This window comes from Eucyclogobius newberryi, unplaced genomic scaffold (genome assembly GCF_026437365.1).
Source record: "Eucyclogobius newberryi isolate DKJ021-1_F unplaced genomic scaffold, fEucNew1.0.hap1 SCAF_18, whole genome shotgun sequence".
Taxonomy (NCBI): domain Eukaryota; kingdom Metazoa; phylum Chordata; class Actinopteri; order Gobiiformes; family Gobiidae; genus Eucyclogobius; species Eucyclogobius newberryi.
The window spans coordinates 14,502,014-14,514,394 of NW_027315812.1; the positions used below are offsets into that span (position 1 = coordinate 14,502,014).

Sequence of the window (12,381 nt, forward strand, 5' to 3'; positions counted from 1 at the left end):
TAAGGGATAGAAACACCCTTCCTTCTCTGTTTAGTTTCCCTTTTGTCCTGCTTCTTGGTTCTCTTCACTCTGTTGAGAGCCCAAGCGGGGTAACCACAGGCTGAGAGGGCATTGCGGACATGTTTTTCCTCTTTCTTCTTGCCCTCTGAGCTGGTGGGCACACCTTGAGCTCTGTGTTGTAAGGTTCTGATCACACCCAGCTTGTGCTGTAGTGGGTGGTTGGAACCAAAGAGCAGATACTGGTCCGTGTGTGTAGGTTTCCTATATACTTCTATTTGGAGTTTCCCGTCCTCTCCTCTGATCGTGGAACAATCAAGAAAGGCCAAGCGATTCTCCTTAGCGTCTTCTCTTGTAAACCTAATATGTGGGTCCACAGCATTGATGTGATCAGAGAAGGTTTCCAGCTCTTGTTCCTTGATTGTTACAAAAGTATCATCGACATAGCGGAGCCACAGTTTTGGAGCTATGCCTGAGAATGAGGCCAGTGCCTTCTTCTCAGAGTGCTCCATGTACAGGTTGGCCACTATGGGAGAGACGGGCGAGCCCATGGCACAGCCATGAATCTGTCTGTAAAATTGTCCCCGGAATTGAAAGTAAGTGGTGTTCAGACAGATGTCCAACAGTTTACATATGTGTTCAGGTGTCAGTTTGGTTCTTTCCTGTAGGGTGGTGTCTTCCTGCAGTCTGGTCCTCACTGCTGCTACTGCATCAGTGGTCGGGATGCAGGTGAACAGGGACACAACGTCATATGAAACCATGAGGTCATCTGGGTCCAGTTGGAGATGTTTCACTTTATCCACAATGTTATCCACATGATGTACCGAATTCCCCACAAGCGGAGCCAATATAGTTGTTAAATGCTTGGCCACATTGTAAGTGATGGAATCTGTGCTGCACACTTTGAGAAGAAGGCACTGTCCTCATTCTCAGGCATAGCCCCAAAACTGTGGCTCCGCTATGTCGATGATACTTTTGTAACAATCAAGAAACAAGAGCTGGAAACCTTCTCTGATCACATCAATGCTGTGGACCCACATATCAGGTTTACAAGAGAAGACGCTAAGGAGAATCGCTTGGCCTTTCTTGATTGTTCCACGATCAGAGGAGAGGACGGGAAACTCCAAATAGAAGTATATAGGAAACCTACACACACGGACCAGTATCTGCTCTTTGGTTCCAACCACCCACTACAGCACAAGCTGGGGGTGATCAGAACCTTACAACACAGAGCTCAAGGTGTGCCCACCAGCTCAGAGGGCAAGAAGAAAGAGGAAAAACATGTCCGAAATGCCCTCTCAGCCTGTGGTTACCCCGCTTGGGCTCTCAACAGAGTGAAGAGAACCAAGAAGCAGGACAAAAGGGAAACTGAACAGAGAAGGAAGGGTGTCTCTATCCCTTATGTGTCTGGCCTGTCGGAAAAACTGCAGAGAATTTTTAGACAACACGAAGTCCCTGTTTATTTTAAACCAGGAAACACTTTAAGACAAAAACTGGTTCACCCAAAGGACAAATTGCCGACTCAAAAACAGAGCAATGTAGTTTATTCGATCCAATGCAGTGAAGAAAGCTGTAAAGAACGTTACATAGGTGAGACGAAACAGCCTCTACACAAGAGGCTCTATCAGCACAGAAGAAATACAAGTTCAGAACCTCAGAGTGCCGTGCATCTCCATCTTGAAGCCTCTAATCACTCGTTTGAAGACGGTGAGGTGAAGGTTTTAAGCAGGGAGAAAAGATGGTTTGAAAGAGGAGTCAAGGAAGCTATTTTTGTTAAAAAAGAAAGACCTTCTTTAAACAGAAATGGAGGGCTTAGGTTTCATCTTCCTGTTATCTATAATGGGTTACTGAACCCCTGGAAAGGTAAAGGACCAGGGAATCCAAATGCTAATCAGGTACTCAGGGTGGTTGAGCCAGGGTCTCACAAAGACAAAGAGGATTCTAATAGCCCATTAAGATTCTGAATAGGCTAGCTCGGTAGATACAAGGGGGGAGTTTCTGTTGAAACCAACAACTCTTTCTACTTCAGGAAGGCTCCTCCCAATGGGCGGGTCTTACCACAGAACAGTATTAATATCGGAGTTCTCGACCTAAATTCTGTTATTGACAATGACTCTTGGATGAGAGTCGAAACGTCTACTTTTTCAAACTGAGTCCAGATGACTACAACTGAAGCTTTTTCTACTATGGAACACGCCTGGACGAATGAGGGATTACACCGACTTTTTTAAATTGTGTTTCAACACTGTGAAGCACTTTGAATTGCAGTTTGTATGAATTGTGCTTTATAAATACATTTTATTTGATTAAAGTGCTTTGAGTGCCTTGAAGGGTAAAAGCACGATATAAATACACTGTAGTAATAATAATAAAACAAATTAAATTAGAATTAAAACGATTTGTCTTTAAAATCCAGATGACACAAAGGTAAAGAAAAGGTAGGCTTTTCTGTGGCATAAAATACTGTCTTAAAGGGACATTATGTAACTTTTCTGGTGGAGAATTTTGCTCAGAATGTACCACAGCAATGGCATGTTTTATTTTTATTGTATTTTTTCAATTAGAGCCGTTTTTATTGCTCCAAAAATACCTTGAAAATAAACCACGCTTGCTTACTGTGGGCGGGGTCACCTCTCCACAGATTTGACCTGTAATTTGGCTTTGTGGTGTCACCTGCCATGGATTTAGAGTAGTTCATTTACATAGTGCACATTTAAATGAGCAGCTGGTGTGATATTGTGACATTTAGATCAAGGAGAAAATATGAACTCGTATTCTAGTCTCTTTCCACACATTTTCCTTGTATATTCTGGTTTTTCAGAGTCCAGATGTGGCGCAGAGGGAGAAGTTCAGGGCGACTCAGCTGTTTTACACATGGGATCAAAGAGTGCATTCACTTTCTTCTGGTTTATGCTTGTGATGGAAAATATGGTTTGTCGAAAAATCATTTTACAATAAAGCATTAAAGGGGAAGTTTTGATATAAACCACCTGGACCGGTATTAAAAGTAGGTCAAGGCAAAGTTTGAGGAGGATCCCACATGCGTTTGCGCCTTTAAAACATCCTCTGTGTGCTTTTCAATGAGTTGTTTCTTTTCTATAAACAATAATCCATCCTCGAAACATACTTTTGACCTTTAGCAAACTTGGGACTGGCACCGTCTGAAATTTACAACAACCAATTAGCTGGAAACAGCGACAAATTGCCTTTCACGAATACTTCAGTGTGTGGTTGCGTCTCCAGTCTCTTCTGGCAGCCTCCTACTTGTAATAATCCACTTTGCCCGGAGCGTAGATATTTAGTCTATAACCGTGAGCCGCTGGTGGTGAGCAGGTGGAGCGCAGCAGGCTTGTCATAACCTTTTTACTCAAACCAGCTGCAGTTCAAGGCGAGGCCGAGCAGACGAGAGCGAGCGGCGAGGCGGCTATTTACCTTATAGACAGTGAAATGAATCGGTTGTTTTCAGATTCTGAGCATTCATTTACGAGGTCCATTATCTCATTCACAGTATAAAATCAGACAGAGAAATAACTGCCGTCGTCTCTATTAAACATCTGGGCTATTGAAAGCAGTGGTGACTTAAGTACAAAAGTTAAAGCACTGTGTGTTTCAGCTGTCTGTACAGTCATTTTGACAGTGGATACGTTTTACTTTTAATTTATTATGTTTCACAGCAGGTACTGCATCTATATTTTCTACCCTGCCACATTTTTGAACGGGACTGAAAAGTAGAAAGTGCTTTTTATTCATAGTGGAATTCTCAATAAACGTTTAGAGTTCAAGCTTTGGTGTTGGGCAAACCAAAATATACATATAATTCACCAAAAAATGTTCTAATGGACCAAAATCAGCACAATTCTTCATCAAAATCACACTTTTTACAACGCTTTTTACACATTTTCAAAAAGATACTTCAAGACCTTTACTTGAGTAACTTTTTTATGGGATACTTTTTGTGTTTTTTTTTTCTCCTTTGGTTTTTTTGTTTTAATTAAGTAACAAAATTGAGTACTTCATGCACCACTAAATTACCGTAATGCCTTGTCTTCACATTTCAAAAGTGAGCTACTGCCATATTGCTAAAGAAAGAATCCAAACCCAACACAAACCTGAGACGTGACAGATTTATCACACCGTCTCAAAGCATCTTAAAATGGTGATTGGACATGGACTATAATCTGTAATCTGTGGCCTGCAGCAGGACTGGAGGCACTGGGAGAGCTGACACACTTCACTGCTCAGGAAAATCCAAACAGACCTGTCCAGACCTGCCACTTCTGCAGAGGCCTGGGCCGCAGAAAGGAGGTTTTGTACAGAGCAGAGATTGAGAGGGACAACAAGCAAGACAAAGGAAAATATTTGAGTATACAGGCCAACTCCAGTCATAACAGACCTCAGTGAACTCTTATACTATATACTACTTTCTTTCTATTGTAAATCCCTGATATACACATTGACGAAGTATCATGACCAACTACTAGGTTCATGTTGACATTTTGAGGCCCATTTAGAAGATATAATGTTATCATCTGAATAGAAGATGAATTTGTTAATTAATTTAGTGACTTATTGTTAAAATGTCAAACTCGATTTTGATACCGAGGAATAGACTTGACTATCGATACTGATTTCAATACACAACTCTTTCTTTTTTAAACAATAGGCTGTCATTTCCAACACAAAATCTCTGTACTTTATATACTACTGTACTACTCTTATACTTTCTTCTACGCTCTCTTACATTTGTGCTGATAAAGTTCAAGATCATTCTAAAACTGTTGTAATACTTGTTCAATAGAGTATCTAGCTTCGGTATCAAGTATTAGTATATGATATTCGATACTTCTACCTGAAAACTATGCATAACTACGTTTAAACCGGCCAACATCTTCCACCTCTGCTTTACCTTACTTTACTTTGTCTACACTGGCAACACAAAAGCCAGAGGAATGTGAGGTTTTGTGCGATAAGAGCAGTGGCTGTGTGTGTGTGTGTGTGTGTGTGTTTGGTCCCTGTATACGGGCAATAAGGGTGTAGTGCGAGGGATATTTAAAGAGTGGTGTGGGTGTCAAAGTGCAAAAGGAAATGACCTCAAAACGGAAGCAGCAGTGAATTAAAGGAAACAAACTGGATCTGGCTTTGATCTGCATTTCCTCTTTTGGTGATTGGAGCAAGAAAGACAGCAGATTTATAGGAAAAATACTCAAACCAAATGATTATGACGACTCTAAATTGTTTTTGTCAGAAATGGTTGCAAGACTTTATCTGCTATAGGGTCATTTTATGTTATCTGTTCATTTAAGCGTAGTGTTGACACAATATTAACATTTGAACCTGTTAAAATTCAATATGGAGGAAAAGATTTGATACTTGGAACAGATTTGGATAGAAACATAATAATAAAAAACTAGAAATTGTGTATGGCAGTCCCTTTAATACTTCTAATATACTGTAGATCAAGCATTCAAAAACTATTAAGGAAATGTTCAGTTTTATGCTATTCATAATTTAATTTGCCTTTTTTTCCTTCTGTACTTGTTCAAATGTGTATCTAGTTTTGATACTAGTTTTGGTTATCACTTTATACATTGATCTTTTCAACAACCTTGTTCAAGAGGTTGGTTATTAAAACATATATATATATTTAGAGATTTCCAATGCGCTTGAATACACAACAAATCACTGCAGTGTTCCCATAATACACCGGGAGGATGCTGGATGCCAAGGAAAAGAGGAGGTGTTTAGACTAAACTGTTGGTTGAAGGTAGAAGAGGAGATGTGGCTGGTGTGGTTTCCGACGTGTTGTAATCATCTCTGCTTTGGTGAGAACCATTTCCAAGCTGTTTTTTGTGTGTGTTTTTTTCATCATTAAATTGTAGGGTAAAGCGAGGGCCGTCCTGGCACCAGATCTAAGTGTGTTTACACGAGCCACACCACTCTATTTCCCATTTAATCACGCAATGTTTTTATGTCTCTTTGTAGCATGTCATTTCTTTCCGGTTGTGTACTGTACTTGGCTCCGACACAGTGATTACCAGCACTACTAACGCTGTACTTTTACTACGCAGCTCAAAAGTCTCTCTCTTTTACTCGAATTGTACAAACATGTTGGTGAAACTGTACGTACTGTAATTGCGTGTTTTCATTTCTGTCATTAGTAGAGACATCTGGTTCATGGTGGTACTTTCCACTCGGAGCCTCTTCACACAGAGTTGCCCTCTAATGTGGCAGATGGACAAAGCACAGCGACTGTTTTTTAATGCTGTTTGTTGAGTGCAGACGAAAGTATAAACCGTATAAATCTCTTTGTGATGTAGAACTCTGAGATGATGTTCAAACCCGAGTCCGACCAGATACATCAAGATGAACCCAAGGTAAGTTTAAAAGGAAAGAAATGTGTTGAAGTGCCATCTTTGCAAGCCGTTAATTAAAAGTGTGGCATTTCCTTTTCCATTGTCTGTTGTCCAGTCGCCGCCCTTGGACCTGATTGACACTGGGAATGGGTTGAAGGTTCAGACCGCCACGCCCCATCTGGTCAGCCTGGGCAGCGGGAGGCTCAGTATTGCCATCACTGTGCTGCCACTGAAGGAAGGTACGGATGGCAAAAACATGTCACAAATCAAACTTGTATTCAAAAAACATTTATATTGTAGTATCTCACACAACTAATGCCACTAAGTTCAATGCAACTGTCATTGTACTTAACATTTCAACTTTTTTGGTTTGTTTTTTAATATATATTTAGCTTGGAGCACAATTTGAAATTTATTATTTAAGAAATTGAAGTACTAGGCATGGCGATATGACCAAAACTAAATCAATAGATCATTTTTAATGTTTTTTTTATTTGATTTGACTTGATTTTTAGTCTTATGCAATGTAAAAAAATATGATTGCCTTTCAGTATGAATTTCCTGAACATAAATAATATATAATAATACTAATAATCATTGCCCATTTAACACAACAGTCTAATTTGTTCCTCTAAAGTCTGAATTCTGCTCCGAACCAAGACGATGTGGGTTTCTGAATTAGAAATGACTGAATCTCGACCTCAATTAAAATGTAATTAATGCAAGATCCTACTTGAGTGCGTTCCAAATTTAGGTTGTGCACAAATGTAATTCTTCAGTCAGTGGCAGTGGTAGTAAGTAGTGCTAAACTGAAATGACTTTTACCTCATATTTCTTCAGTACCATTCCATGCGTTATCTATTGTCATAAGTTCACAGGTGCTTTCTTTCCTCTTTGCATAAACACACTGCAGACAGCTACAGGTGCCAAATCTGCATTACTATTCCAGTCTCCAGCCAAGCATATTTTAGCACTGATTTATTGCCACATTTTGAGATTTAAGACCAGATCAACGCACTTGTAAAACACCTTTTGGGCAAACCAGAACTATACCAACTCGTGTAGATAAACACTTGGCCTTTAGTCACTGAAAACAACCCAAGTACAAAACAGAAGATGGCTGTGTGTTGCCTCACAAGCGTCCCATTATATTGTCAGTATAAGAAACAAGGCCACTTTGTTGGAACACTCGTTTTGTCACAGTTTTGGGTAATAAATCAACTGTGGTATGCAATTAACTGGAAACATTATCTGTCTATGTTACTTTTACTTCAACAACAGCCTGTGCAAATGCTTAATATCTACACATGTGACCTGGTGGAGTCTGTCATCGCATCCGCTATTCAAAACAAAAATAATTCATGGCATGCTTTGTACGTTATTGCGACTTTATCAGAATGCCACGTAGTTTCCCAAAATATTTCCCCCTCTCCTCGGGCCGGTATGTGCTCTTCCATTTTAGCGAGGAATGCCGACAATGCGAGCGGCCCATATCTGGACAACTTGATGCTTCTTAATGTGTCTTTGAAGCTGGACAAGAATCAGCATTGACCTGGACCACCACTGCAGTTCAAAGGCGTTTCACACAGTATTAAACCGGAATTGGTCAAACGGCTCCACTGGCATTCAAAGGTCGACGAGGTCAGGTACAACTTTAATCTATTAATGTCGGCCTTTTTTTTCGTCCTCAGGGGTGACTCGTATAGGGCGAGATGATGCTCCAATTCCTCAAGATATCACAATTGAAGGCCCCGGGATTGAGGCAGAACACTGTCTAATCATCAATGAAGGTAAGTACTGCAAATAGTCTCACTAACATTGGCGTGGCTTTTATGAATTATGAATGTTTTTTTGGTCTTTTTCTTCCCCAGGAGGAGTTGTGACGTTAGACCCGTGTGGACACCTCTGCAGCCTGGACGGTGTGCAAGTCACTGTGCCGACGCCGCTCACACAGGGTAAGAAGTGCAAACAAACTTTTATCTCTTTATCGTGATACTTGTTGGATCAGAGAGTCTAAACAACACCATGTTTTCAAATCGAACGGGCTGGTCAATGAATCTGCAAATACTACAGCTTCAGGGTGTTTGTTAAAATGTTCCAAGGAAGTGAAGTTTGACTTGTTGTTTATTTATTGTAGCTCAAATTGCCAAAAATGCCAATAAAAAGTGTATGTTTGTTCTGGTTTAAGGGTGCACTATGTAAAGGTGTTCCTCGGTATGGCATTGACTCTGTCTTTCTTGCATTTATACAGTGTTTTATTGCTCAAAATACATTGGAAAAAGTGAAATATCTCCCTCGATCTGGTGTCTCATTCATAAAGCTTCAGTATGGGACTTTCTGCTTTGTGTTTGAGATCGAAGAAGTCAACTTGATGTGGAAATGTCCAGTCCACAAACTCTGGACTCTGCACGTCGGGGCTTTCTCACTTTTAATTAGAAATGCATGTGAAGTTTTATAAATGAGACCCTTGACCTGTAACTTGGCTTGGGATAGCGTCACCGACATATCGCCATGGAGATAGATAAGAATAATTAGTTATTCTGTAGGAAAACTCTAAGGAAAAGTAATAACATCTCCATGGAGACAGGGGACGGACCCTCCAACAGAAAGGTTACACAGTGCACCTTTAAATGTGTAAAAATGATTTTAAAATGTATTACAGTTGCAATTTTACTGTCAACATATTATAGTGGATGCATTTTTGGTCCTGTTTTGATTTATCCGTTCTGCATCCTTCATTCATTTGTTTGAAATATGCTTTTATGTGGAATATAAAGTGAAAACATTGGCTGAACTTCACACAAGAATGCCGGTGTTGATGTAGCGCCCTCTGCTGGTTGCTTTTATTCACGTTTACTTACTTGGATCTTTAAAGCCTCTTTACAGTCAGAGAACCAGAAAGTACCAAGCAATTAGTTTGAGGTTTGGCAAAATTGCATTACTGTAGGCATATGTAATACAGATACTATGAAATGGCTGACGTTGTGTGCTGGAAGAATTAACCAAGCTTAGTAAATCTTCTGGCCAAGACCATGTGTTTGCTCTTTTTGCGCAACATATCGAAAGTGTGCGTATGTGTGTATATTTCTGTATTTAATTTGTGTGTAGTTGTGGTTTGGAGAGAGCTGACTTACTTGTGAGTCACAGCTTCCATAAAGTGCAGAGCGTGCGTCTGACAGTGTGTTGTGAAACTGGGAAAACACTGTAGCATGGAGAATGGAGTTTATCTGTTATTTGTCAGAGTATTCTTATCTGTGTTGACCTAACCGTCCTAGGGTCTGCCTCATGTCCGTCTCTGTTTGTCTGCTTATCTATTCCTAGTAATCCTCTGCCCTGTCTCCTGACCCATTTTACTTTTTTGTACTGTTTTAACCCAAAACAAATATGTAATTAGGTTTAATCCTGAATGCTGGTTGACAAAGACATTTAAATAGATAATCCTTCTCCATTGAGCTCACCTTTCTGTTTACACACTGACTTTTTTATTCATTGCTTACTACGTGCCATGGGTCATTTTGTGTTAAATATTGACAGGGTTAAATATTTGACATCATCTTGGTGCGTTTCCACAGTGTTATTGAACTGTGAAAAGGAAAGAGCGTCGAAAGAAAAGACTGACAAAGGACGGCTTCAAGTAAAGTCTTCTTAAAGGCCATTGGTTTGGTCAATGTTTAAAAAAGGGGGTGAGTGGGGGATCTTGGAGAAATATCCAAATGGGCTGGGTTAAAACCACAAGTCTTTCCCTCACACACACGCCCACCGTCAGCAGCACAACGTCTGGAGAAGATTAGCTATGTTTAGGAAGTGATCTGCTCTCTTTTCGGGGACTTGGGAATCGGAGCTTGGCCTGAAATCACATCATTTGAAAGCTCCTGGACCTGCGCAAATGCAATCAAACTTAGAGTCATATGCAGGACGAGAAACTTAAAAATCAACGTATAATTAAAACACTATTTGCAACATTTAGGATAGTTCTGATTAGTCAATGCAATAAGTAAGTGGAACGAGTGTGCGCTACTACAACTAGGTTATTATTACTACTACACATTTGAAAACCATTACAAACTGATTGATTGCACATGTATAAACCTCTTATGCCCAATGGAAAAAGTCATAATAGTGTATTTACAAATTGCAGCTTAGGCTATATGTTTATTTAGGCTTGTTTTATTCTTGGCTATATTTTTTTTAAACTCTCTTAAGTTCTTCTCTCATTTCTAGTCTGAATTTCTAGTTTTCATGTTAACTTTGAGGTTCACACTGATGTAAAGCAGGCTCCAAACCTCAGACAGGGCCCTGCTGAGGTGAGCTACATGCAAATCACACAGCCAAACCAAACAAGGAAATCTCCCTTTTCCACACACTCAGCAGCAAATATCTGCATTCATCCACACACCTGGGTGGAAGTCAATACGTGTGGGACAACTCTATACTTTTAAACCATTTCTGTCTCAAACGTACTTGTTGTATCCCAAAGAAAGGAGCAGGGAAAGAAGGTAGACAAATGGGAAGACGAGGGGGCGTTTACCAAATACCTCACTGTCTATTAGCTTTGGCCTCTACCACATACAGAAAAGCTAATATAAGTCATATTTTTTTGAAAACATGGGTATTTTTAAGCCATCATTGCATACTTATTTGACTGAGATTAGTGACAGGCTCAAAATAAAACCCCGTTGTTAAATACCTACGCGCGCCGCTAAGAGACACACACCCCTATCCCGCGGGAGATGGTACGGTCCGGGCTCGGGAGCTGGACGCGGTGAATCGGTGAACTTTCTTCAGAGGCGGAGGGTTACCGGGGCGCAGAGGACACGTCTCATCCTCCTCCTCCTCCTCATCATCATCATCATCATCATCATCATCATCATCATCATCATCATCATCATCACCACGGGAGCAGAAGAGGAGAACCACCGAGCGCGCGCGGGGTCGTACAGGTTAGAAAAGACCACCCGAGGAGCAGATCACTGGATGGGACACGGGAAAAGGTAGTTTAATGCAACAATTGAATAGATTTGTGACCGCGTTGTTTCGTTTCATCCGCTTTTTTATGGTGTTTTTTTAAGTGTTGCCTTTTGTTTTTCATAACGCTGATGAAGGAGATAATTTTCTGTTGCTGCTATAATTAAGGCAATGCGTGTTTTTTGGCTAGTTGTCAATTTGAATACATTTGCTTCATTAATCAGTTTGCATATCAGCTGACATTTTAAAGCCCATAGTGGGACATATATGCTGCTGCAGCGGGCATCTAAAAACATAATGGTATTTGATCATTCTTGAGGTCTGTTATATCTCAGTTACACATTCTGCTGCATTGTTTTGTCATTTATTTTTATGGATATATCTTGGCTGTTTTTTCCCTTTGCGGTTCTTTGTTGTAGTGGGTCTTTTGCACATTTGGATGAAAGTGACCTATGCTCCTGAGGGCCATAAATAATAATCTGGCAAGTTCACAGCCGGCTGTGAGTCCATGTGACAAAGGAGCAGTCGCCTGTGGCTATGAAGACAGACAGTGCTATGACACCTGACACCTGAAAGAAAACCTTCCACTTTGTTCTCAAACGTATTGTGCTTTTTTTTATCTGCCTTAAGCGTTAGAGCTCAACAATATGGCAAAAAAAATGAATCTTATAATGATAAATCTCTTATTTTTTATTCAATTTTACTTTTTATGTCTGAAAATAAAATAAAAATGGCTTTCTGAATTGGTTTGAACATTAAAAAAACCTTTTAAACACTGCTATTTGATGCAAAAAGAGGCCAAATCAAATGGATTACATAAAAGTCCAAACAGTGCCCCTGATGGAGACAAAACACGCATATCATTCACGATAAGACATGACTCAATTCTGATTTGAACAGCCATTTCAATTACTTGTGTATTTTTGTTTTTTTTTATACTTAAAAGCAAGTCCAGTTTTTTTTTAATCGTTTTTAACATCTTCTCAATGTCATTATTTGTATTTGTTTGTGGTGCAGTGCCAGGAGAAGAAAGTCCAAAGCCGCTCGAGTGTCGAAACTAATTGTC

The 12,381-nt window shown here is 40.0% G+C and overlaps 1 protein-coding gene across 5 annotated transcripts in view; it reads left to right on the forward strand.

The window, feature by feature from the left end:
- The window catches only part of phldb2b (pleckstrin homology-like domain, family B, member 2b), a 44,740-nt gene that overhangs the window by 4,937 nt on the left and 27,422 nt on the right, over window positions 1-12,381 (forward strand). For 4 of the 5 annotated variants that reach the window (XM_072450609.1, XM_072450610.1, XM_072450611.1 and 1 more), the window contains exons 2-5: window positions 6,315-6,371; window positions 6,466-6,589; window positions 8,042-8,140; window positions 8,222-8,305. In XM_072450609.1, the coding sequence (XP_072306710.1) occupies window positions 6,315-6,371; window positions 6,466-6,589; window positions 8,042-8,140; window positions 8,222-8,305 (364 nt within the window). Of the gene's footprint in view, window positions 1-6,314; window positions 6,372-6,465; window positions 6,590-8,041; window positions 8,141-8,221; window positions 8,306-11,322; window positions 11,342-12,381 lie in introns of those variants that run through there. The other variant, XM_072450612.1, reaches the window with a different exon arrangement.